Below are 27,236 nucleotides of genomic sequence, written 5' to 3'. Positions count from 1 at the left end.
ACACGGTTATTCCTTCGAACTCCTGACCGTCTTAGGCCTCTATAATCCAACCACTTACCAGCCATGACGTGTTAATGAATCATAACATCACAATCAGCTCAAATCATTGGCTACACCCCTGTGATCCCCCAAGTGTCTCCCACCAACCCCCCCAAATCACCAGCCCCCTGCACCAGCCCCATCCCTCCTACCCAGCCTGGCCCTTACCCTCCGCAGCCTCCTCGGCTCCTGCCTGCCTCTGGCCTCTCACGAGCAGTTAACAAACCCCCACATTAACAAGGACGAGGAGCAGGATGGCAACCACAACGGTGACAGCTCGTCTGCGCTGGGCGATGGCGTCTGGCTATGGGATCGGCTGCATAACCAGGTATTTTACACCTAGGGCTTGTCGTAAAAAAAATTTCCTAACCAGAAGGGAGTATAGCTTGGATACTGGCCCGATGGGGGCCACGTATGCAAGGCTCATCCCTCGGTGCTGCAATGCAACCACCTCTGGGGAGGGGTGCGTGGCTGTTTGACGGCTCACAGCAATGCAGAGGATGGTTTCAGGGCAGGATCGGAGGAAGGTTCCTGTGTGGAGCTGACACATGTGGGGAGAGTCAGGGAGGGGGATGGGAACAAACTGTTGGGGTGCATCAGGGACCCCAGCAGGTTGTCCTGACCCCTTGGGAGAGAGCCATGTGGGGGAAGGGTATCACAGGCACAAGGGGCAGGGGCAGGGTTCAGTGTCTCAGCTGGGAACAGCAAAGCCCCATAAGCAGAGATCAGCCCTGATGGCGAGGGGAGAGCCCCCTACGGAGCCCCCCTCCTTTCAGCACAGCCCCCACTAGCGCCACCCTGGAGCATCGGGGCCAGCCCTGACTGCGAGGGGAGAGCGCCCCCTCCGTAGCCCCCCTGGCCCGTCCTGCAGCTCCGCACCCCCTAGCGCTTCCTCTGCTGCTTCCTCTCTGATAACTGGATTGTTTATCAGGTCCCGTCTCTGTGCGTATCTGTGACCACAGCCTGGGCAGAGCCAGTGTCTGATGTTACCCAACTGCTCTGAGAACGTCTCTCTGGGTAATGGGGCAACTGTCGGTCTTCACAGACATGGTCAGCTCCCAGCCTGCTGTCCTGGGCAACACAGTATGGGGAGGAGGTGAGGAGCCCTCAGTGGTGAAGGAACAGGTTAAAGACTATTTAGAAGAGCTGGACATGCACAAGTCAATGGGTCCAGATCTAATTCATCCAAGGATGCTGAGACAATTTGCTGATGCGATTGCAGAGTCATTGGCCATTATCTTTGAAAACTCGTGGTGATCACGGGAGGTCCCGGATGATTGGAAAAAGGCAAATTTAGTGCCTATCTTTAAAACAAGGGAAGAAGGAGAACCCAGGGAACAGCCTCACCTCAGTCCCTGGAAAAATCATGGAGCAATTCCTCAAGGAAACCATTTTGAAGCATTTGGAAGAGAGGAAGGTGATCAGGAACATTCAACATGGATTCATCAAGGACAAGTCATACCTGATTGGATAACTGGCTCTGTGGATATGGGAAAATGTGGATGGAAAGCTGGCTAGATTGTCGGGCTCAGCAGGTAGCGATCAATGGCTCCATGTCTAGTTGGCAGCTGATATTAAGCAGAGTGCCCCAAGGGTCGGTCCTGGGGCTGGTTTTGTTCAACATTATCAATGGCCATGGGATGGATTGCACCCTCAGCAAGTTCACAGATTACACTGGGGGAGAGGTAGATACGCTGGAGGGTAGGGATAGTGACCTAGACAAATTGGAGGATTGGGCCAAAAGAAATCTGATGAGGTTCAACAAGGACAAGCGCAGAGTCCTGCACTTAGGACAGAAGAATCCCAGGCACTGCTACAGGGGACCGACTGGCTAAGCGGCAGTTCTGCAGAAAATGACCTGGGGGTTACAGTGGATGAGAAGCTGCATATGAGTCAGCAATGTGCCCTTGTTGCCAAGAAGGCTAACAGCATATTGGGCTGCATTCGTAGGACCGTTGCCAGCAGATTGAGGGAAGTGTTTATTCCCCTCTATTTTGAGTTACGACAACAGCTTTGGGGGTGTGGACCAGACCTGGGTTTGTGTTGCAGCAGGCTAGAGTGTCTGGCTCAACCAGGCAGGGTCCTGGAGTCCCAGGCTGGCAGGGAAAGCAGGCTCAGAGGTAAATCCAGCACCTCAGGTGACAGTCCCAAGGGTGTCTCTGTGACCAAACCCATCAGTTACCTTCCCCTGAGCTCACAATAAAAGCATTTAGGTAAAAGGTGGCAGTGTTACGGTATAGGTGGTTACACGCAGACAACTGCTTAGAGTCAAACAACAGACCAACATTGTTACAAACTGGATAGATTCTATCTCCACCTTTGTTGCTGAGAGGAGCTGGTTTTTCAGGATGAGACAGTTCCTGTTGTGCCTTTATTATCTTGAGTTGGAGCTTAAGTCTGTCCACTTTTGCCTTAGCTTCTAGTTCCTGCAATGGACAATCTGCCATTCTCTGTTCATGTTCAAACCCAGGCGTTCTCTCCCAGCAGCTTCTCCTTCCATATCAGCTATTTTTTGCTTTTGTTCAAGTCCTAGCCGCTGGTTTCTCACTGCAGGCATTTTCGCTGGCTCTGCTTCCTTATCCCTGGCAATTAATAGATTTTTCACTTCCCTCTCTGTAAGCACAATTCTTCCAGGCTTTTCTGTCAGGATCTTGATCAGGGGTCACTCACTGTAACTGATTTTTAACCCTTAAACTCTCCAATATCAAAATTAAATTTTAACAAGCACGTGGTTCCGATCTAAAACCCAAATATCACATTCAGGGCTAGGATGACCAGACAGCAAGTGTGAAAAATCAGGAGAGGAGGTGGGGGGTAATAGGAGCCTATATAAGAAAAAGCCTCCAAAATCAGGACTGTCCCTATAAAATCAGGACATCTGCTCACCCTATTCAGCGTGTACCAGCAGAACTGGGACCTCAATCTTGCGACTCAAACTTCCCCTGATGAACTCTAAGCAGATCTGAGATGACGGAATCAGGACCCAAGGGTCTTTTATACAATCTCACGTCCTCTTGGACAAGGTGTCCAGCCCTGGTATGAGGCCGTATCCCCAGGGCTTCCTCCCTGGAGACACCATCTTCCTGGAGCCTCCCCAGGCTCAGTCCTTACTCAGCGTCACAGTGTGAGAGGGAGCCCAGGTGTGACGGAGCAGGGAGCGGGTGGATTTGACCTGGGAATGTGGCAGGGGGTTACAATGGGGATGGGGAACTTCCCTTGAAGGAAGATCCCTGAGCTGTAACCTGAGCCAGGAGGGCGGTTGGGAGAAGTGACACCTTCTGGCCTGGAGACTGGACAAAGGAGAGGAGGAGCTGGTGGGAGGGTTGGGGAGCTGCTGGAAGAGATTTTAGTTTCAGTTTTGTGCTGGGTGGCAGAACGCAGGGAACCCCACGGCTGGGGTCTAAGCTCCCTGCCCCCCAGAAGGACTTGACTGAGGGGTCCTGGTTGTACCTACAAGCTCTGTTGTAGCCTGTGTTCCTATTGTCCAATAAACCTTCAGTTTTACCGGCTGGCTGAGAGTCACGGTGAATCGCAGGAAGTGGGGGTGCAGAGCCCTGACTCCCCCACACTCCGTGACACAGGTTGGTTAGCCACAGGGCTCAGCAGTGCCCCAGATCCAGGTTGTACCCCAGGGAACCTGTCACAGTGGCTGGGAGTCGGAACTCCTGGGTTCTATCCCCAACTAGCAGAGGGGGGTGGGGTCTAGTGGGTTGGAGCAGTGGGGCTGAGAGTCAGGACTCCTCAGTTCTATTCTTGCTTTTGCCCCTGGGGGATGGGGACCCTCCTCTCACTCCAAAGGCTCAGCGGCTCCTCAGAGGTTTTGAGATCCCAGCTGGCCAGCACTAGAACAGGGCCAAGCCTCATCCCTTCACCAGGGTCTCTCAGAGCACAGGGGTCGTGGTCCTTCTAAATATGACCCAGCAGCCCCATTTCATAGATTCATAGACTCTAGGGCTGGAAGGGACCTCGAGAGGTCATCGAGTCCAGTCCCCTGCCCTCATGGCAGGACCAAATACTGTCTAGACCATCCCGGATAGACATTTCTCTAACCTGCTCTTAAATATCTCCAGACATGGAGATTCCACCACCTCCCTAGGCAATTTATTCCAGTGTTTAACCACCCTGACAGTTAGGAACTTTTTCCTAATGTCCAACCTAAACCTCCTTTGCAGCAGTTTAAGCCCATTGCTTCTTGGCCTGTGGCTGGGGAGTCTCTGAGGCTGGACGGGGGGTTAAAAGGAACAGGCACCACCACACACACCCCCCATGTAACCAGCGCTGGGGCTGAGCTTTCGCAATTTCCAGAGAGAGGGGAAGTTTCTCTGCTGCAGCCAGACAACAAAGTGAAAGGCTCCCAGGGGAAAAATGGTGCGTGGAGCCAGAACCCCCAAGTCCTGACACGCAGCCCCCTGCTCTAACCACTAGACCCCATACCCCTCCCCCAGCTGGGGATAAAAACCAGAAGTCTTGATTCTCAGTCATTGTAACCACTAGATCCTATTGCTATCAAACCAGGAAGTGTGTTCGTAGCCTTTAAAGGCAACATACGATCTCGGTTCCCTTCCCTCCCCTGAGCCACCAGCCACTCACAGTGCCTGGGGCTATTGCCACACATGTAGATAAATATGATTCCTCGATACCTGCCCCCAACCTCCCTGCTCTCCCGTTAGTGTCAGCGGTGGGATCAGACCGGAGTCCCAGCTGCTAACCCAGGCCCAGGGCCCAGGTAAGACCCACTTCTCCTTGTTTTGGGGCAAAAAGTCAGATTTGGGGAGAATGATTCTTCGCATCTCTAAATCACTGAGAGGAGATTAAACGGTGAGAGTTTCTTATGGGAGGGGCCCCAGCTGAGATCTGGGTCCTTTCGTTCCAGGCACTGCCCAGACACAGACAGAGACAGTCCCTGCCCCATAGAAATTACAATTAAAATAGACAATAGGTGGGAGAGAAAACTGAGGCACTGGGAGGAGCGGTGACTGACCCGCTATTGTATGGTGGGTCCATGACAGATCTAGGAGTAGAACGTTCTCAGAGCGGTTGGGTAACATCAGACACTGGCTCTGCCCAGGCTGTGGTCACAGATACACACACAGATGGGACCCAATAAACAATCCAGCTATCGGAGAGGAAGCAGCAGAGGAAGCGCTGGGGGTGCGGAGCTGCAGGATGGGCCGGGGGGCTCTGTAGGGGGCTCTCCCCTCGCAGTCAGGGCTGATCTCTGCTTCTGGGGCTTTGCTGTTCCCATCTGAGACACTGAACCCTGCCCCTGCCCCTTGGGCCTGTGATACCCTTCCCCACCTGGCTCTATCCCAAGGGGTCAGAATGCCCCCCTGGGATCCCTGCCGCAGCCCAAATTGATTTGTTCCATTTCACCTCCCTGACTCTCCCTGCACGTCAGCTCCACATAGGAACAGTCCTTCAGTCCTGCCCTGAACCTGCCCTCTGCATTGCTGTGAGCTGCCAAACAGCCACGCGCCCCTCTCTAGAGGTGGCTGCATTTCACCCCTGAGGCCATGAGCTCTGCACACATGGCCCACAAAGCACATGGGGATAAAAATGCAACCAATCCTTGCTCCGTCGGGCCAATCTCTGGGCTTTACTCCCTTCTGGTTAGGAAATGCTTTTACAAAGGGCTCTAGGTGTAAAATCCCTGGTCATGCAGCCGATCCCGCGGCCGGACGCCATCGCCCGGCGCAGACGAGCTGTCCCCCAGAAATGCTGCAGGTGACTCATTACCGGCCCCTGTCCCCCCCAGGCCGGCTGAGCGCTCTGTGCTGGACGGAGATGGCCTGGGTGCTGGTCGCTGCCTTTTGCCTTCTGAGCGGTGAGTAATTCACACAGACGCGCCGTGCTGCCGCCCAGGGGGCCGGTGGGGACCGTTTCCCAGCCCTGGGAGTGCGTCTACACTGCCAGGAGGGGGCTCGGAACCGGGTTCCAGCACAGGGACGTCCCAGCCACTCGCGCCAGCGGCTCCAGTTCAAGCCTAGGGGGCGTCTGGCCTTGACCAGGAATTAAAGATTAATCTGTAATTAAAGACTGTCATGTGATCAAACCTTTAGGACTTTGTCCAATCAAAGTTGGTCACCCAGCCTGACCCCTTGCCAGTGGGGCTCCTCCTGCAGTCAGGGCCTCTGGCCCAAGGGTCAGAGTCCCAGCTATGGAGGGGGGGCTGAACAGAGAGGGGATGAAGTGTTCACTGAGGGGGGATATGGGGGGCTGAGTTGAGGGGTGCACTGAGGGGGCTGGACTGAAGGGGGTGGCCAGGAGAGCTGAGCTGAGTGGATTAAAGCCCCTGGTTGAGGGGCTGAGCTGATGCTGGCCTCTCCCGGTGGGATCTGTGCGGCAGCCCAGCCTGCGGGGCCGGTTCCCCAACTCGCTGGGGCCGGGCGCCGGTCTGACCCCCGATTCCTGTCCCCGGCAGGTGCCTACGGCCAGGAGTGGAAAGTGACACTCGCACCAGGGCCCGTTGAAGGATGGGCCGGCTCCTGCGTGACCATCCCCTGCTCCTTCACCTACCCCGCAGGACAGACAGTCAGTGCCGTGAACTGGACACGGGAAGGGGGTCAAACCGTGTATCACTCGGACGAGGCTCGTGTCCACGCTGCCTTCAAGGGGCGCGTCCGCTACCTGGGGGACCTGCAGCACAACTGCTCCCTGCATCTGGAGGGGCTGCGCCCCAGCGATTGGGGCACCTACCGCTTCCGGTTTGAGACAGTCGGCGGTGTCAAGAATGACAGCTGGACGACTTACCCAGGACAGCGACTCCGTGTCTTTGGTAATCAGGTTCCGTCCAGCAGCCCCAGTTCAACACAGGGACCTTGGATAACCTCAGATAGGACACTACACACGAGTGCGCAGACACAGAGCAGGACTCGTCCCCTCCAGCAGGGGGCAGCAGGGACACACACCCCCTTTCTGCCTTGCTCTGAAATCCAAGTGGTTAGAGCTGGGATTCAGGACTCCTGGGTTCTCTCCCCAGCTCTAGAGGAAGGGGGGAATAGTGGTTAGAGCAGGGGGGACTTGTGGGTCAGACTCCTGGGCTGTGTTGTCAGACCCGTGTCACCGTCACTCTGTCTAACCCTTGGCCTGTGCTGAAGAGCCGCTGAGACTGACCCTGCAGCCAGCGTAATGCAGCAGGCTCTCGGGGCTCTCGGGGGGAGCCCGATAGTGGGACTGGGACCCTTCAGGACCCCCCTGAACAGCGGGAGCAGGTAAAATGTGCTGTGTTGGGGGCGGGTTCAGTTTGGCAAAAAACCCAGGCTGTGGGAATTGGCTGGAAAACACTAAATCTCATAAATGTATCAACAGTCGCCTACTGGGGAAACTGCAAAATATTTTGCGTGAGCTTCTCTTTCCTCTCCATGTTTCTCTCCCTCGCTCCAAATCTGGGGAAATGCACCGGCCCAAGGCAGGTCAGAGACGCGTTCTGTGATAACAGGAGTTACAGTGTGTTTGTACCTGGCTCAAGCAAGATTTGTTTTCTTCTTTTAGTGGTAAAAATTGGGTCTGAATTCCGTTGGTATCGATCATATCTTCACCCACCGGTTTCGGTCGGTCGGTTGGTTGGTTTTTAGCAGCGTGGGGGAGTCTGTCTCTCTTGCGGGATTTGCAGGATCGAAGGTTTTTGTGGCTGGGAGGGGATGAAAATGCAAAAACCAAAGCCGGGCACTTGAATAACAGGAACGGGACAGAATTCAAAACAGTCCCGCTTAGGGCTCTGGTCTGAGGCCCGATGTGTGGTGCCCCCCACTGGCGGCTGCCCCCCTCTGGGCAGACCCAGTGCTCCCCGCGTCTCAGGCCAACTTTTGCTGCTCTCCCCCATTGCCACGAGCCCTCATTGCCCTGGGCAGCCGAGCTCCCAGGCTGGGACACACCCGCCCCCTGGGGGCTGCTCCCCGCTCTGCAGCCAGGCCGCGGCCCCTGGGAGGTGCCAGCCCCAGGGCCCAGCAGGGTTCAATGGCTCCTGACCCCTCCTCTCCTCACAGCCCATCCGTGCCGGCCCTCCCTGGGGCACCGACTGGAACCGGGACCCTCCCTCACTTGCTCTGTCGGGGCCGCCTGCCCCCATCGCGCCTCCTGGTACGACCGAGATGGCGCGTGGCCGAGCCCAGAGCAAACCCTGGACAGGGCTGTGACAAACGAGCTGCGAATATCCCCGTCCCAGCTGGACCTCGGTGCGGCGCTCAGATGCCAGGTGGATGGATACAGGGATGAGTGTGACTCTGCCCAATCCCAGCGCCTGGGGACAGGTGAGCTCTGCTGCTAGACATGGCATGGGTAGAGCAGGGGGGCTGGGAGCCAGGATGCCTGGGTTCTATCCCTAGCAGGGGAGCGGGGACTAGTGGTTAGAGCGGGGGAGCAGGGAATCGGGATTCTCTTCTCAGGGGCGGCGAGTTATATGGGCCCGTGGGGCCCAGGCCCCACCAATAATCCAGGAGCTGGGCTCAGCCCCACCAATGTTTGGGCCCCAGGCCCTGTGCTGGGGGTCCCCGCGTTCCAACACCTGGCCAGAGCTCTCACTCACCGCAGCGGCAGCTCCCGGGAGGGGCCTCAGGAGCGACTGGACTCCCAGCCCATTGGCCGGGAACCCCAGCCAATGGGAGCTGCCGGGGGCGGTGCCGGAGCTGCCTGGCCGCGCCTCCACAGCAGGGAGGGGGAGCGAGCCACAGGCAGCGGCTGAGCCCTGGGCAGCCATTGTGAGCAGCAGCCAGACACAGCCTGTGAGCTGTGGGCAGCCAGACACACACAGCCGGGGAGGGGGGGTTGGTGGGGACAAACACACACAGCCAGGGGGTTGTGGGGGCAGCCAGACACACACACACACACACACACACACACACAGCCGGGGGGGGGGGGTTTGGTGGGGACAAACAGACACAGCCAGGGGGTTGGGGGTTGTGGGACAGACACACACAGTGGGGGGCAGCCAGACAGCCAGACACAGCTGGGGGTTGTGGGACAGCCAGACACAAGGACACAGCCAGGGGGTTGTGGGACAGACAGACGGAGCCGTGGGTGGGGAAAGGAGCAGCAATGGGCACCCCGGGGCTGGTATAAAATACACAGGATGGGGGGGGCTTCCTGAGGGGACTATAGCAACACCCCCTGCAGAGCAGACCCAGGTTGCAGCTGGCTCCGCCCATCACAGCCCCCTGCCCCACAGAGACCCACACAATCCTCTGCCCCCTCGAGAGACTCCCAATGACCCCTGTGCCCCTGTCACTCCTCTCCAAAGAGCCCTCCCCTTTGTGCCAGCCCACTCCCCTCCCCCACTGCCTCCCCTCCTCCAAAGCTCCCTACAATCTCCCTCTTTGCCTTCCGCCCCCCAGCCCAGCCCATTCCATTGGCCGAGAGGCTCCCAGTCTAGTAGCTAGCAGGGCCCATGGGAGCTGCACCTGAGGCAGGGTGCCTGCCTGCAGATGCAGACCTGCCTGGCTGTGCCTCCACAGCACAGGGAGGGGGAGCCACAGGTGAGCAAGCCCTGGTCATCATCATCATCATCACAGGCCCAGTAATTCTCTGGATATTTAATTTCACTGAGGCAAAATGTGTGCAATTTTATGGGTTGAATGATTGAATGACATAATACCCACCTGCCTGCATTGTCCGTCACTAAGTCCAGTAATTTTGTCAAGTGTTTGTTGCACAACATGGTGGTGCCTACCCCTACCTAGAGGAGACTCTAGAAAAATTCCACCATGATTTCAACAGCTTCCACCCCTCCATCAACCTCAGCCTGGACCTATCTACACGGGAGGTCCACTTCCTAGACACCACGGTGCAAATAAGTGGTGGTCACATTAACACCACCCTATACCGAAAACCTACAGACCGCTATGCCTACCTTCATGCCTCCAGCTTCCATCCCGGGCACACCACAAGATCCATTGTCTACAGCCAAGCACTGAGGTACAACCGTATCTGCTCTAACCCCGCAGACAGAGACCAACACTTAGAAAATCTCCACCAAGCATTCTCAAGACTACAGTACCCACATGAGGAAATAAGGAAACAGATCAACAGAGCCAGATGTGTACCCAGAAGCCTCCTACTGCAAGACAAGCCCAAGAAAGAAACCAACAGGACTCCACTGGCCATCACATACAGTCCCCAGCTCAAACCCCTCCACCGCATCATCAGGGATCTACAACCCATCCTGGACAATGATCCCACACTTTCACAGGCCTTGGGTGGCAGGCCAGTCCTCGCCCACAGACAACCTGCCAACCTGAAGCATATTCTCACCAGCAACTGCACACCGCACCATAGTAACTCTAGCTCAGGAACCAACCCATGCAACAAACCTCGATGCCAACTCTGCCCACATATCTACACCAGCAACACCATCACAGGACCTAACCAGATCAGCCACACCATCACCGGTTCATTCACCTGCACGTCCACCAATGTAATATATGCCATCATATGCCAGCAATGCCCCTCTGCTATGTACATCGGCCAAACTGGACAGTCTCTAAGGAAAAGGATAAATGGACACAAATCAGACATTAGGAATGGCAATATACAAAAACCTGTAGGAGAACACTTCAACCTCCCTGGCCACACAATAGCAGATTTTAAGGTGGCCATCCTCCAGCAAAAAAACTTTAGGACCAGACTCCAGAGAGAAACTGCTGAGCTCCAATTCATTTGCAAATTTAACACCATCAGTTTAGGACTAAACAAAGACTGTGAATGGCTTGCCAATTACAGAACCAGTTTCTCCTCCCTTGGTTTTCACACCTCAGCTGCTGGAACAGGGCCCCATCCTCCCTGATTGATCTAACCTCGTTATCTCTAGCCTGCTTCTTGCTGGCTTATATATACACACCTGCCCCTGGAAATTTCCACTGCTTGCATCCGAAGAAGTGGGTATTCACCCACGAAAGCTCATGCTGCAAAACATCTGTTAGTCTATAAGGTGCCACAGGATTCTTTGCTGCTTCTACCCCTACCTTGTGCTTCAGGGGGTGATGGGGTCCAGGGCAGCCTGTTATAGAACTACCTGATTAGTAATTGGATATGTTGGCTGGCATCTTTTTTAGTAATTGGATATGTTTGCTCCCCCTGATGTTAGAACCTGGCTACACCACTGGGGAGGGGAGCTTCCTAGACCTGTGCAGCTGGGGCTTAGGTGAATTTTGTGATACTGTGCTCCTTCCCAGCTACCACCCTGCAGTCCCCACTCCTGCACCATGCTGGGCAAGGGGCAGCCCCATCCCCAGTGAGTCTATGGTGAGGGGTGGCAGCAGGGGAGGCCATACGTGATGGCAACCTCCCCCCTCGGTACCCACCATAGGGGAGCAGAGTGGGCTTTCTGGACCTGAGAGGGACCCTAGGAGCATGTGCAGTGAACTGCGGGGGAGAGGAGGGGTCCCTCCCCTGGAGCTTGCTGCTGCCAGGGAGGGTGGAGGGGAATCCTCTTTGGCCCTAGCCCTGGGGCAGCCTGTCTGCACCCCAAGTTCCTTATCCCCAGCCCTGCCCCAGAGTCCTCACCTGACCGGAAAAACACGCAACTTAAATTTGGTGGTCAGTTTAGAGTATCATAGAATATCAGGGTTGGAAGGGGCCTCAGGAGGTCATAAGGTCCAACCTCATGCTCAAAGCAGGACCAATTCCCAAATAAATCATCCCAGCCAGAGCTTTGTCAAGCCGGGCTTAAAAACCTCTAAGGAAGGAGATTCCACCACCTCCCTAGGTAACCCATTCCAGTGTTTCACCACCCTCCTAGTGAAAAAGTTTCTTTTAATATCCAACCTAAACCTCCCCCACTGCAACTTGAGATCATTACTCCTTGTTCTGTCCTCTGCTACCACTGAGAACAGTCTAGATCCATCCTCTTTGTAACCCCCTATCAGGTAGTTGAAAGCAGCTATCAAATCCTCCCTCATTCTTCTCTTCTGCAGACTAAACCATCCCAGTTCCCTCAGCCTCTCCTCAGAAGTCATGTGCTCCAGCCCCCTAATCATTTTTGTTGCCCTCCACTGGATTTTCCAATTTTTCCACATCCTTCTTGCAATGTGGGGCCCAAAACTGCACGTAGTACTCTAGATGAGGCCTCACCAATGTTGAATAGAGGAGAATGATCATGTCCCTCGATCTGCTGGCAATGCCCCTACTTATACAGCCCAAAATGATGTTAGCCTTCTTGACAAAGGCCAGAGGAGGGAGTGTTAGTGCCTGTGTGGACTTCTGAGAAGTGCATGGGGTGGAAGGAGATGCTGGGATGCTCTGGAACCACTCCTTCAAAGCCAGTCAGGACTCTGGGGGAGCCTCCTCTCTGAGCAGACTGTCTCCAGGGCAAGAAGCTTACACCTTCATGGGTCTGACCTCGGAGCATTCAGCCCTTCCACACCATGCACTTTCCGCAGTGAGTCCGCCCAGGCGGGGTCCTGGGGCAGCCAGAGGTCCCTGCACCCCAACTCGGCAGTCAGATGTGACTCTCAGCCAGACTGTAAAACAGAAGGTTTATTAGATGATGGGAACACAGTTTAAACAGAGCTTGTTGGTACAGAAAACAGAACCCCTCGGTCAGGTCCATCTTGCGGGGTGGGGAGCCCAGAACCAAGTTCTGAGTCTCTCCCCATTTCCCCAGCCAGCTCCAAACTGACACTCCCTCCTCTGGCCTCTGTGTCTCTTCCGGACAAGGAGGCCACCTGATCTCTTTGTCCCCAACACCTTCAGTTGGCATCTTGCAGGGGAAACTGAGGCACCCACACAGTATTCAGAGAAAATATTAAGAACATTCCCACTTCATCACAACAGGTACAACAAAATATAATACTGTATATTGAAGTAGGCAAGTGCTGCTTCTGACTTTCCACTTTTAATTGACCCTTGTAATCTTGTGGTGCTGACGCGTTGTAGCTTCATTTTATATCGGCTTACAGGGCGGGAGCGGGGGGGCACCACCATTTTGGGCCCCACCAAAAATTATACAAACCTGCCGCCTATGTCTCTTCTATCCCCAGTTCTTGGGTGCGGGTGTTGTAGAGGTTAAAGTGGGTGAGACTCAGTGCTAGGACTCCTGGGTTTTTTCGCAACTCTGGGAGGAGAGTGGGTCAGTGGGTGAGAGCAGCGGGGTCTGGAATCAGGATTCCTGGGTTCTATTCCATCAAAATCTGTCATCTGGCTCTAGCAACTATTCTTGCCCCGTGGGACAGGACGGGGAGGGTCCTACCCCTTCGTTCAGTCCCGGGGCCCCGCTGATGAACTCTCACCCGACTTTCACCCTCAGTCGTCCCCAACGTGCCCAGGGTCGAGGTTCCGTGGCCGGCAGGGAAGGCAGCGCTGAGGGAAGGCGACGGTTTTACCCTGCGCTGCCAGGCTGCTGCCCTGCAGCCCGTCTCCAGGTACGTCTGGTCCCGCGGGGATGTGTGGCTGCCAGAAGCCGGGCAGGATTTTCGTGTTGACAAGGCAGCCGTCTCTGACGGAGGGAGCTACGCATGCGGGGTCTGGGTCTCCGGCCTCGGCTGGGGGTGTCTGAGCCTCTCTGCGAGGGAATTGGTCGCAGTTCAACGTAAGCAGCGAGAGCTGGCGAGAGCCTCCTCCCTCGCAGCCCCCGATCCTCCCCACACGGCCTCCTGGAGCAGCCCCGCGTGCCCCCACCTCATCCCCCTGCTTCACCCCACCCACCTCATCCACCTGCTTCGCCCCACGCCATGAGTCCCAGCCTTATATTCCACCCCTGCCGCCTAATAAACAGGTTTGGTCAAACCCAGTGCTGCTCCTCTGGGCTCCCATGGCTGGGCCCAGCAGCAACAAACTCAGTTTGTGGCCCCCCCACACCTGCCCTGGGCTCCCATCCCCCTCCAGGTCACTGCCCATCCCCCTACCTGACCTGGGGCCCCTTTCCACACTGAGCTGGGCCCTGTCCCCTCCCACCTTCCTGGGTGTCCAGCCGCCTCTGTGCCAGGCCCTGCCCCTCCCTCTGCCTTGTGTCCCCAGACCCCGCTGGGACAACCTCTGCCCCACCCCCCACCGCCCGCGAGCAAAAATGGGCCATACCCCATAGCACCCCTCATCTCCCCCAGGCCCCCAGCTTGCTCTGGGACAGACTCTCTCCCCCCCAAGTGCCTTGTGCCCCCAGGCCCTTCTGGGGGACCTCTGCCTCCTATCCCCATGTTGCCGGCACAGAGGCCCGAGGCGACAGCAACAGTGGTTCGTTGCCCGGAGTGCCTCGCTCCAATAGACACACCAGGGTGGAGAAGCAAAAAAAAGGTTTATTTGAGATCTCAAAACAGGATGCTCGGAGACACACACGTCTCAAATCAAGCACCCTCCATACAAGCAGCTCTCCCTCTTTATACATGATTTCAGCTAAGCATCTCTATTACCCCCACTGCCCAGCTCCCCCTTCCCCCGCCCCTTCTTCCCTCCCTTCTAGTTCCCATATAGCAGATACATTATAAAGTAGCAATTACGCTAAACAGGTTAAATCATACTTGGCAGAAAATACATCATCTCATTAGTAACTTTTTCCCGACCGGTTATTTTGTTTAACTCCCTCTGTGCTATCCAGGTGCAAGCAGGAATTGCCTTCTGGGATCAGTGCTGCACTGATAACACATTCCATTCTCGGTTACTGACTTGTAAGGTCGATCCGAGTTTAAACATGGGCGCACTGTGGGCAAGCGTAAGGCAACTTTGGTTTATTTAGGCCTAATACAGGGAGGCTTTATTGGCACTGTTGTTTTCCACCCTTCTGTTAACACTGGGCCATGCCTGGTGCCAGCAACAATTCCCTCCTTTGAGAATACTCAACAAACCTTTGGCTGAGTGTTCTCATATACTGTGGACAAGATGTAGTTAAGTTCTATGGAGCTGGGGCTGTCACTGAGGGGGTACATAGGGATCTTCGGGACACGGGGGGTACAAAGTTTACGGAGGAGCAGTTAGAGAGATTAAACTCTTGGGCAAAGCAAATCTTTAGGTTCTCATACGTATTTGACTCTAATTTGTTAGGGATTCCCCTCCATCCCGCATGTGCCTGGGGAGAAACGGGAGTTAACGAGAGGAGTGTTCCCATAGCAAAGAGTAACATTGTGGCAAACCCCAGGCCTGGATCCATACTGAGCAAGTGATCCTAAGGCCTAACAATTACAATTCCCCAAATGCCCACAAAATTACTACTACTAATAACAAGCAGATTAAAAACAAAAGGGACCAGGCCCACAGGTTAGGCTGGCCCTGTGAAAATAAACACAGCCAACATTCAGAGTGTTCACGGGGAGTGCGCTGTAACTGTCCAAAGGGGTCACAGGGCATTCCCAGCAGGCCTTACTGTCGCCTGAATAACAGCTTAAGTCCCAGATCGTCGTTGGCAGTCTTCTCCGCAGGTTGGACGGTCCACCGTTCAGGAGCTGGCACTGCTTTCAGACGGGAGTAGTGGATCCAGTTCTTGTATCCCTCGACCTTTGCTGCTGTGTGGGAGATCAGCAGGACGGTGTGAGGTCCCTTCCACTTCTCTTGGAGAGGCTCGTCCTTCCAGGTACGAACGAGAACGGAGTCACCAGGCTGCAGGGAGTGGACAGGGGCATCCAGCGGGAGAGGCTGCAAATCTTTGGTATATCTGTGGAGAGAACAGAGAACAGCAGACAGAGAGCACATGTACTGAGATAAGAAACCGCAGCCTACCTCCCACTCCCCTAACAGAACCGGTGTACCATTCATAGGCCATGCCCTCCCAAACATAATCTCGAAGGGACTAAGCCCTAACCTGCCCTTTGGGAGAGCACAAACTCGGAGCAAGACAAGGGGTAAGGCATCAGGCCACCGAAGAGAAGCCTCTTGGCAGACCTTTGAGAGATGCCACTTGAGTGTCTGATTAGTACGTTCCACTACTCCACTGGCCTGTGGTCGCCATGGAGTGTGGAGCTTCCAGGTGATCTGTAGAACATCCGAAATCCCCTGAATGACTTGCGATGTGAAGTGTGTTCCATTGTCAGATTCCATCCACTGGGGGAGTCCAAAGCGAGGAATGATCTCCTTGACAAACTTGAGAGCTACCATTCTGGCAGTGTTGTTACGGCATGGGAAGGCTTCAGGCCATCCGCTGAATCGATCCACCATGACGAGGAGGTATCTGAATCCTTGGGTCCGGGGGAACTCAGTGAAGTCTACTTGCCACACCAATCCTGGCCCTGGGGTAGGTTCCAGAGTGGCTGGTGGCACTGACACTCCTGGTCGAGGGTTGTTCTTTTGACAGACCAAACACTCAGCCTGTACCTGGGATACCAGGGGTCTCAGTCCAGAGGTTAGAAAATACTTATTCATAAGCTGGGTGAGAGCCTCCCTTCCAGCGTGAGTGGTCTGATGTAGTTTCTGTAGTACAGGCCGTATCAGGCTTTTAGGTAGGAGGATTTTTCCTTCTGTGGAGTGGAGCCATCCCTCCTTTTCCTGGAGCCCAAGGGAGTCGGCCAGATTCCTTTCTTCACAAGAGTACTGAGGGGCTGGGAGCTCACCCACTGATGGGATGAGGGCATGCACATGGGCCTCCTCAGCTTCCAATGGTTCCAGGGTGGCAGCCCGCTTGGCTTCCCTGTCGGCCCTGGCGTTGCCCTTGGCTACGTCCTGGTCTTCTCGTTGATGAACCTTGCAGTGCACCACTGCTACCTCTGAGGGGAGCTGTACCGCTTCCAGGAGCCGGAGAATCTGTGTCCCATGCTTGAACCTTGTGAGGGGTATACACCTGCACAACTCCCCCCAAAGTCAGTTTCTCTGCTTCACCAAGCACCAGGGCAGTTGCTGCGACCACTCGCAAGCATGCTGGCCACCCCTTGGCAACTTGATCCAGTTGTTTAGAGAAATATGCCACAGGACGTTTCCAAGTGCCTAATAATTGAGTAAGCACTCCGAGGGCTACTCCTTTTCTTTCATGCACATACAGTTGAAACGGCTTAAAGAGGTCTGGCAGACCGAGTGCAGGGGCTTCCATTAGCTTTCTCTTTAACACTTTAAATGCCTTGTTGGCTTCTGAGGACCAGTGAAAGGGGTCGTGATCCATTCCCTTAACACATTCATACAAGGGCTTAGCCCACAGTCCGAACTCTGGGATCCATATTCTGCAAAAGCCTGCCATGCCCAGAAAAGCCCTGAGCCGTTTACGATTGCTTGGGACAGGAATTTGACAGATAGCTTCCTTCCTTTCGTTTGAGAGCTGTCTTTTCCCCTGCCTCCCAAAGCACATTCTGCTGGGGCATACACTGGACATTTGATTCCTTTTCCTGTAGCGCCGACCACAGTGAGGGAATCTGCCACGGGCAGCTGGAGGGGTTGATTTACAGCGGTTCGAGCTGCTCCAGAGTCTATTAAAAAGTCTATTTCCGAATTTCCCACCCGCATTTTTACTCGGGGTTCCAGGGGCAGGATAGGCCGTCTCCCCTGATAGCCCTAGTCTTGATTCTCTGCTGCCATCATAGGGGTATCTTCCCTCTCGGGGCACTCATTTTTCCAGTGTCCCTCCTTCCAGCATATGGCACAATGATTGCGACCCAAACACCTTTCCTGGGAGCCAGGGCACCCACGTCCATGACCTCTCATTCCCCGGCCCCTTCCACCACCTTCCTGAAACTTCCTCTTGTCACCGGCCTGTACTGCTGCAACCATCATCTTCACCTGCCTCTTTTCCTTCTCTCCCTCTCTAAGGCTGTAAGCCCTGTTTGCAGTTTCCAAAATCTGTGCCACAGACATGCCCATCAAATCCTCCTTTTTCTGCAATTTCTTTTTAATGTCAGGGGCAGCACAGCTGGTAAAGATACCTTTTATAATTGCCTCAGTTGCTGCATTATCAGGGTCTGCGTTAGTGTGTTGCCGAATGGCATCCCGGATGCGCTGCAGAAAAGCGACCGGACTTTCCTTAGGCTCCTGTATGAGCTCGTAAGGTTTGGCCCAATTGTTATGGCGAACAGCTGAGCGTCGGAGTCCAAGCAAGAGCAGCTCCTTATACACGGTGAGGCGGGTCCGATCCAGTGGATCATTAGGATTCCACCCAGGATCTGCTAGGGGGACCATATCAGCAGGAATGGGGACACGAACCTGATCCCGATCATGCCTTATTTGTGCTTCTTCCCTTGCCTTAGCTATAACCTGATTCCTCTCCACTTCAGATAACAGGGTCTTCATAAGGATATTACAGTCATCCCAGTCAGGCTTATGGCTGGCAAAACATCCCTCAAAAACCGAAATGAACTTGCTGGGATTCGTGGAGAATTCCCCTCCCTGTGCCTTAAAGGCTGCTAGGTCCACTGGGTTAAAAGGCACATGCGAGTAAACTAGCATAGTAGTGGCCCGGCGCCCCTCCGCTGCCGGGCGGGCCACCACGGTCTCAGTAAGCAACGGATAAAGTCCCACTGAAGGAGCAATCTCTGGAACCCGAGGCACCTGGTCTTTATATGGTGGGGGTGTAGGAGCCGAAGGGGACACCGACTCTGCCATTACAACCAGGGAGGGGTTCGGGGAACTAACAGCAGTGACTACCGAGCCTGTCGGAGTCAAATTACACTCTTGCAACAGATCTGACCCATCTCTCAACAACATAAACAACTGTACATACATATGTTCATTCCACTTATTCATTCGCTGACAAAACAAAGCTAATTGAAGGATCGTGTTGTAATTAAGTGATCCCTCCGGTGGCCACCTCTCCTGGCCCTCTAGCTGGTACTGAGGCCAGTCTACTGTACAGAATCTTTTCAGTTTACTTTTAGTCAATGGATCTTTTCCAAACACTTTCCAATTCATCAGAATGCATTCTAAGGGTGTACACCGTGCCCTGCCTGTACTCTGTCCCTGCCCCATACCTATGGGAAGACACTGGGCGTCCCCAGGTCTTAACAGGCAAACAAAAGGTTAACAGCACTGGACTGTTCCTACCTTATCCACGAGACCGGTTCCCCACCATCGCCCGCAGCTGCTTCTCCACTATCTGAGCGCGTTGCACCGTAGTGCCCTCCGGGGTCGACCACACCACGTCTCCGCCGAGGCCCCCGATGAAGTCACCGGTGCGCGCTGGGCATCGGTCGTTGCCGCAATCCGTCGACCTCCAGGAGGGGTCCGGGCAAGGCTAGATTTTAGCCTCGAGCCCACCCAGGGATGCCAAAACTGTTGCCGGCACAGAGGCCCGAGGCGACAGCAACAGTGGTTCGTTGCCCGGAGTGCCTCGCTCCAATAGACACACCAGGGTGGAGAAGCAAAAAAAAGGTTTATTTGAGATCTCAAAACAGGATGCTCGGAGACACACACGTCTCAAATCAAGCACCCTCCATACAAGCAGCTCTCTCTCTTTATACATGATTTCAGCTAAGCATCTCTATTACCCCCACTGCCCAGCTCCCCCTTCCCCCCCCCCTTCTTCCCTCCCTTCTAGTTCCCATATAGCAGATACATTATAAAGTAGCAATTACGCTAAACAGGTTAAATCATACTTGGCAGAAAATACATCATCTCATTAGTAACTTTTTCCCAACCGGTTATTTTGTCTAACTCCCTCTGTGCTATCCAGGTGCAAGCAGGAATTGCCTTCTGGGATCAGTGCTGCACTGATAACACATTCCATTCTCGGTTACTGACTTGTAAGGTCGATCCGAGTTTAAACATGGGCGCACTGTGGGCAAGCGTAAGGCAACTTTGTTTTTTTTAGGCCTAATACAGGGAGGCTTTATTGGCACTGTTGTTTTCCACCCTTCTGTTAACACTGGGCCATGCCTGGTGCCCCCTATCTCCATGCCACCAGTAGCCACATGGGCCAGGGCCTGCCCCTCACCCCCTGCCCTGGATCCTTCCCCCCTCTGGGCCAGGTCCTCCCCCCCACTCTGTCTCTCTCCATTCACGCCCTATGTCTCCGTCTCGCCCCCCAGACGCCCCCACAGGTGTCCGTGTTACGGCAGCGCCGGGCACCAGCCTGCAGGAAGGGGAATCGGTGACACTAACGTGCAATTACACCAGCAGCCTCCCCGCCCCCAACTCCTACACCTGGTACCGGGGCGGCTGGCAGCTGGAGGGATCCCAGCAGGAAATGGTGTTGAAGAACATCGCAGTGGAGCAGGCTGGGGAGTATCGCTGCCAGGCCAACAATGGGATCAACCAGTCCCTGTCCCCGCCCATCAACATCACTGTGAGGTGTAAGTGCCGGGGACGTGTGAAAAGAGACTTCCGGGGTGGGGGAGGGGCTGGGGTTGTGCCTTTGTGCCGTAGGCCCAGCACAGGAGGGTCATTGTGGCGAACACGGTGGATCATGAGCTCACAAGGAGCTCCCAGCACCGCAGTGGCCAGCAGGGCTAGCGCGATCCCGGGGTGCATGAACAGAATCGAGCAGAGAGGTGATTTACCCTCAGGATTTGGCCCTGAAGTGACCTAGGATGAGAGACGCCAGGACTCCGTCTGTTTCACTGAACCAAGGGAAGGTGAACGGGTGACGTGAGCCCCATCTGGAAGGTCCTGTGCAGAGGAGACTGAGAACCTGAGGCACAGGAACTGCAAGTCACATGATCTCCCACACCAAAGAACTCCTATGACACACCTGGAATAAGGGGATTTTGTGAGATCTTGGTTTTCAGAGCTGGCCTGGAAATGTGTTTGTTTTTCTCTTCTCAGTGTTTCAGAGCTGTCCAGGAATGCTTTTTTTCCACTAGTGGGAAAGCTCCACATTTCATAGAAGTGTCCAAAAACGAAATCTTTCCATTGAAAATGGCCTGATGGGAGTTGTAGTTTGGGTGCCTCATGCTCCCATTCTCTTCTGTGGGCCAGGATCTCTAGCTGGACTATATCTCCCATGATGCACCTTGGCTTAGCATTCCCATGATAGCAGCAAAGAATCCTGTGGCACCTTATAGACTAACAGACGTTTTGCAGCATGAGCTTTCGTGGGTGAATACCCACTTCGTTGGATGCAAGAGTGGAAATTTCCAGGGGCAGGTAAATATAAGCAAGCAAGAAGCTAGCTAGAGATAACGAGGTTAGATCAATCAGGGAGGATGAGGCCCTGTTCTAGCAGTTGAGGTGTGAAAACCAAGGGAGGAGAAACTGGTTCTGTAGTTGGCAAGCCATTCACAGTCTTTGTTTAATCCTAAACTGATGGTGTCAAATTTGCAGATGAACTGAAGCTCAGCAGTTTCTCTTAGAAGTCTGGTCCTAAAGTTTTTTTGCTGCAGGATGGCCACCTTAAGATCTGCTATTGTGTGGCCAGGGAGGTTGAAGTGTTCTCCTACAGGTTTTGTATATTGCCATTCCTAATATCTGATTTGTGTCCATTTATCCTTTTCCTTAGAGACTGTCCAGTTTGGCCGATGTACATAGCAGAAGGGCATTGCTGGCATATGATGGCATATATTACATTGGTGGATATGCAGGTGAATGAACCGGTGATGGTGTGGCTGATCTGGTTAGGTCCTGTGATAGTGTTGCTGGTGTAGATATGTGGGCAGAGTTGGCATCGAGGTTTGTTGCATGGATTGGTTCCTGAGCTAGAGTTACTATGGTGCGGTGTGCAGTTGCTGGTGAGAATATGCTTCAGGTTGGCAGGTTGTCTGTGGGCAAGGACTGGCCTGCCACCCAAGGCCTGTAAAAGTGTGGGATCATTGTCCAGGATGGGTTGTAGATCCCTGATGATGCGTTGGAGGGGCTTTAGCTGGGGACTGTATGTGATGGCCAGTGGAGTCCTGTTGGTTTCTTTCTTGGGTTTGTCTTGCAGTAGGAGGCTTCTGGGTACATGTCTGGCTCTGTTGATCTGTTTCCTATGATGCATGCCCTCCCCTCACCAAGAGTGTAGGTGGTGGTGCATCATGGGAGATGTAGTCCAGACAGACACCTTCGCATATAGTGGAGAATGAGGATACAAGACTCCAGAACTACATCTCCCATGATGCACCCTGGTTATGGATTCCTATGAGGCACCCTTCCCATCACCAGTAGAGGAGATAGTGGTGCATCATGGCAGATATAATCTAGCTAGGCAGCATAGCCTATGGGGCTGCTGGGAGGGGAGGGCTTCACATCTGAGCATCAGGTCTGCTGCCTCTAAAGACACAGGTTCAAATCCTACCAGCTTCATGTTGCTCTTGCAGCAGATCAGTGGAACTGGTTGAGGTTGATGCAGCATGAGGAGGCTGCAATCCCATGCTACAGTTTTGCCCCAGTAATTTGCTCTCAATTCCCTTTCCGACAGCTGTTGTGTTAGGTCCTATGTCCTTCCTCCACCCTAGAGGTGGCTGCACCTTACCACTAGGGGAGCTACCCCACCCCAGAAGTGGCTGCATCTCAGCACCGGGTGATCCATCCCCTGGCTGAGCCTTCCCTGTATGGCTATTACCCTTTTGCCTTTTCCCAGAGGCAGTGCTGAGGAAGCCATCCCCAGGCAGCCTCACTGTGTGGTTGTTACCCAGCTGCCCTCCATCAGCAAAAGGGGTTCAAAAATCTGCTGCAGGGTTGATCCAATAACCCTCCTTTCTCCTTTTCAGTCACCCACTCTGTGTGGGCACCCACTTACATCATAGGACCTACAGTTTCACTTGTCCTATTGCTGCTGCTGGGGCTGGTCATCGTCACAGCTTGGAGGTATTTGTGCTTTGCAAACTGTGCAAGCAAGTTAACTGTGGGTTAATATCCACGTCTCTGATCTCTGGCAATCCCCATCCGCTCCCTCTGGCCTTTGCCGGAGAACCCCGCACAATCCAGGACTGAGAATTGCAGAGCCCATTCAGATGCATCGAAACCCAGCTGGGGGAGGTGATTGAATGGTGGTGGTTGGGTCCCACACAGATACCTGACACCCGCAAGGGGCCTGGGAAGGGCTGGGTGGCCTCCTGGTGAAACGGCTGGGCTGGTCGTCAGGAGAGCAGGGGTCGAGCCCAGGCAGGAGGTTCTGTTTTGTGGGAGCCTTTGTCCTGTTCCTTCCCCCCTGAACCGAAGCAGATGATGTTTTGCCTCTGAGCTGTTGGTCTCCTTTCTTTGTAGTAAGATGCGGCGCAAACACCAGGGAATGAGCAGCAATGCAGTAAGTGCGTCTATGGGGCTGGGAGCCAGGACTCCTGGGTTCTATCCCCAGCTCTGCTGCTGAGTCACTGCCTGACTTTAGATGAGCTCTGTCCCTCAGTTTCCCCCTCCATAGAACAGGATTATAAAATTCCCCTCCCCTGGAGCAGGACAGAAGGTCTTTCCGATCCCCTGGGTAGTTTATCTGGGGTGGGGGGGCTCTGTGCATTTCCCTTTGTTATTACACATCACCGAGCAGTCCCAGAGCAGTGGCTCGCGGCCTCACTTCTCACTGCCTTGCAGCACCAGCCCCGCAGGTAACAGCAGGGCCTGGCTCTGGTTTACTCTGCAGGGGGTGGGTTTGGGGTGGAGCCTGCACATTAGGAGAATGTCGCCAAGAGTGAGCTTGATCCGTGTGTGTGTGTGTGTGTGTGTGTGTCCCTTGTGCCCTGTGCTGCAGGGCATGAGACCTGCTCCGTGTGTGTGTGTGTGTGTGTGTGTCCCAGCTGGAGGCAGGAGCCCTCTTCAGGGCAGGGCCTGGATTGCAGCCAATACCCCTACAGCAGAGGACCCCAAACTTTTCCTGGCCCCCTCCCTTACCTATAACGGGATCTGTCCATGTCCCCCAGCCCCAGGCTGGGAGCGAGGCCAGAGTTGCTGTTGGGAGCTGGGGTTGGGGCCAAGGCTGGGACTGAGGCCAGAGCTGTGGCTGGGGCAGAGTGGCTCTCCCTCCCCACCCCCCATGGGGGCTGGCTCTAGCCCTGCCATGCCACCCCGAGAGTTCCCCCAGGCCCTCCCAGGGTGCTGCACCCCACAGTTTGGGGACCACTGCTCTACAAGAGAAAGGCCCTGTGTCCCCTTCCCTGCCCTGCCCCCGAGCCAGCCAGTCCCCCGCTCTGGGGCTGGATTGGAGCCAGTGCCCCCTAGAGGGGAAAGGCCCCATTCCCCAAATCCATGACTTATGTCTGGTCTGGGGAGCTTTAGCCCAGGGGTCCCCCCAGCCACTGACCCACAGGGGTTCTGCGCTGTCGACCGACACAGCCTGTCCAATCCCCAGCCACGGCGCTGCAGCCGACCCAGCGCTAGCAACCAAATGCCCTCGCGCCATCCCCACCCCCCTAACGTTCTCTCTTTCCATGGCACCGGGCAATCCCACATCTACAGCCAGCCGATGGACATGGGAAAAGTAGCACAGGTGAGCGACTCATTCCTCTGTGTACACAGGGCCCAGGACTCCTGTGTTCTATTCCCAGCACTGGGAGGAGAGTGGGGTCTAGTGGTTAGAGTGGGGGATGGGGTGGGAGGGGCTATGAGTCTTTAGTCTGTTCCTACAAGGAAGCTCAGGACTTTCCCTCTTACCCATCACATTCACACTGATCCTAGTCATCCACTTTCTCTCCTCCTGCTTCTGCCTGGGGTTCGAGGCGATTGGTTTCAGCCCGTACGAGCCGTTCTCGCTGGCCCGCAGGTCAGACAGCTGCAGGCTGGCATCTCCCTCCAGGTCCCCCAGGAACCTCACACGCCCTGCGAAGGCCGGGCTGATGGCGGCGTTGTGTTTATACAGGACGGTGCCACTGAAATCTTTCTTCTCAGGGTCGTACCCAGGGTTCAGGTACCAGGCCAGGGAGCTGATGGTCAGGTTATTTGGCCTTCTGGGGTTCAGGAGGCAGGATTGGTAGTGGCACGGGATGGACAGACAGGCCCCCGTCCAAGTGATCCAGGACACGGGCACCTTGGCAGATTGGTCAGAGTAACACAGGAAGCCTGGAAGCAGCAGAGTGACCGAGATGGCAGCGAGGGGCAGGCTGGCCAGGTGCTTCCGGTGCCAAACTGGGACTCAGGAGATCGGGGTTTGATTCCTAGCACTAAGCTCCCTACTCAGCTCATGATGTGGCTCTGGGCCTCAGTTTCCCCATCTCTACAATGAGGAGAACCCAGAAGTCCTGGCTCATAGACTTTAAGATCAGAAGGGACCATTATGATCATCTAGTCTGACCTCCTGCACAATGCTCCCAGCCCCCCACTCTAATCACTAGACCTCACTCCCCTCCCAGGGCTGGGAGAGAGCCCAGGAGTCCTGGCTGCCAGCCCCCCTGCTCTAACTCAGTAGCTGCCGGATGGGTTTGCCACAAATGGTGCAGGGCAAACAGTGTCACATTTCAGCTAATCGCGGGGCACCCGTTGCCTGCTGTGTGGGAGGCTGCGAGTCCGTGTGTAGCTCTCGCTGGTGCATGGATCCATCTAGGAGTTGGACACGCGGTGACAGTCATCACTCAGCTGGTGACTTTATACAATTGAGCAGAGACGGGACCCTGTTCCTGCCACTGTCTGCGTTACTGGTCTGGGCCTCCCTGTGTCCCGGAGACGCTGGATCTAAACCAGGCCGAGGTGACTCTGCTGAGCGGAGACGGCAGCCGCCAGCGCCGGCCCCTCACTGCTGTAATGTCACCTCACTGGCATTCACTTTAGATAAAACCAAAGGCTATAGGGGGTGGGCGGCTGGTGGTTTGAGGGGGCTGGTGGGAGACACTTGGCGGGATTCAGGGGGCTGGTGCTTTAGGCAGCCCCAAATCTAATAACAGAAACTATTTTCCCTTTCCCAGGAGGTGCTGAGACAGAGTCACCCTATGAGGTGAGTGCAGGGTCTGTTACCCTCCCCCCGGGCCCCGCTGCCCCCTGCTGGCTGGGGTGTGTGTGCAGCTGCAGCCTCCCCATCCCCCGTAGTGCAAATCCCTGCCCCCTGCTGGGTGGAACCAGCACTGCCCGAGTGTGTGTGTCAGACCTCGTCCTGCTACCGGCTCAGGGGAGATTCCCCCAGCCACAGAGTGTCTGGTCCTGGCAGCACCCACCCCGCTGGCCCTGGGTCCGATGAGCAGGGATCTCACTGGCTCTCTGTTTGGGCTACAGGAACTCCAAGGACGGACCCAGGATATTTACAGCCAGTTGGACTCTCTCCGAGCTGGTTCCCACTGAGCTCCGCCGAAATCCCGACCAGCCAGGGACCCCTCTGCACGACTGGGACCTTAAACACAAAGAGAAGCCATCGCTCAATGGGGCCAGATCCCAGTGGAGGTCCACAAGCGCCGACTTTCCATTATGTTGGGGGTTGCTTGACCCCTGGCTCTGCCCCTCCTCAAGGCCACACCCCTGCCTCGCCCTTGCCCCACCTCTTCCCAACCCTGAGCCCGCTGCGTCCTCGCTCCTCTCCCCTTCCCCCAGCCTTCTGCACCATGGAACAGCTGATTGTGGCAGGCGGGAGGAGGAAGCACTGATGGGGGGTTGCTGGTAGGTGCTCAGCACCCATCATTTTTCCCCAATGGGTGCTCCAGCCCCAGACCACCCCTGGATTTGGCACCTATGCTGGGGTCAATTGGCCATAGCTCCATTGGAATGAATGGGCCAGACCCCCAGCTGGGGTGACATGGCCGTCACTCCACTGGGAATAAATAACTCCAAAATACAGGGATTAGGTAATTTTGTTTTTTATAAAGTTGATATAGAAAAAAGTGGAAATACCTGTGACGTTCTGTACCTCGTGGGAACACCCTGCCCCCCCATGTTCATCCTTTTAATATGATTGTGTGGTGTCTAATGCAAAGTTTGTCATGTCGAGTGTCTTGGGAAGGCTCATGACGAACTGAGCATTGTTGTTCTAGTGATGTTATAGTAACTGTTGTTACGGTAATGTTATAATTTCATGTATATAGTTATGAGGCTGAGAATGTGTTTTCATGGCTTAAAATAAGCCCCAGGGAAAAAGAAAAAAAGCAGAGGGGCAGTTCACACCTCATCAGGGCATGGACGGGACAAACCCAGTCCAGCGTCACAGGAGCAAAGGACACTGGCCTAGGCAGCATCAAAAGGATCTGTTGGACTCTGGCGTGAGTCACCCCCCTTCCTTGGGGCAGTTTGGGACGGCGATGAGGTGATGCTCACCTGACTCTGAAGGGGGGGGGCAAAGCCAAGACGGAAGAAAGGACATGATAAAAGGGGGAGATGTTTGCCAGGCTCTTCCTCTCTCTTCCGCCTACATCGACAGACACCAGCACCAAGCGACTGAAGCGCTGATCAAAGGGGAGAGCCTGGCTGCAGAGCACCCAGCCAGCCTGTGGGGAGAAGCATCTCAGTTTGTGAGGACATTGAAAGTGTTAAGAGCAGCTTAGAGCATGTTTTGCTTTAATTTCATTTGACCCCCAAATCTAACTTGTTCTGCTTTGACTTATAATCAC

General features: G+C 54.8%; 1 protein-coding gene across 2 annotated transcripts in view; it reads left to right on the top strand.

Moving 5' to 3' along the window:
• The first annotated feature begins 4,589 nt into the window (after positions 1-4,589).
• The window catches only part of LOC120389976 (sialoadhesin-like), a 52,452-nt gene continuing 29,805 nt past the window's right edge, over positions 4,590-27,236 (top strand). The window contains exons 1-11 of one of the 2 annotated variants that reach the window (XM_039512152.1): positions 4,594-4,765; positions 5,795-5,863; positions 6,461-6,814; positions 8,025-8,288; positions 13,277-13,558; positions 19,896-20,159; positions 22,494-22,590; positions 22,990-23,029; positions 24,172-24,202; positions 25,611-25,639; positions 25,915-27,231. In XM_039512152.1, coding sequence (XP_039368086.1) covers positions 5,824-5,863; positions 6,461-6,814; positions 8,025-8,288; positions 13,277-13,558; positions 19,896-20,159; positions 22,494-22,590; positions 22,990-23,029; positions 24,172-24,202; positions 25,611-25,639; positions 25,915-25,980 — 1,467 coding nt within the window. In that variant the 5' untranslated portion in view covers positions 4,594-4,765; positions 5,795-5,823 and the 3' untranslated portion in view covers positions 25,981-27,231. Of the gene's footprint in view, positions 4,766-5,794; positions 5,864-6,460; positions 6,815-8,024; positions 8,289-13,276; positions 13,559-19,895; positions 20,160-22,493; positions 22,591-22,989; positions 23,030-24,171; positions 24,203-25,610; positions 25,640-25,914; positions 27,232-27,236 lie in introns of those variants that run through there. The other variant, XM_039512150.1, reaches the window with a different exon arrangement.

The sequence above is a fragment of the Mauremys reevesii genome, linkage group 24 (genome assembly GCF_016161935.1).
Source record: "Mauremys reevesii isolate NIE-2019 linkage group 24, ASM1616193v1, whole genome shotgun sequence".
NCBI lineage: Eukaryota > Metazoa > Chordata > Testudines > Geoemydidae > Mauremys > Mauremys reevesii.
This window is presented reverse-complemented; position numbering and strand designations above follow the sequence as displayed.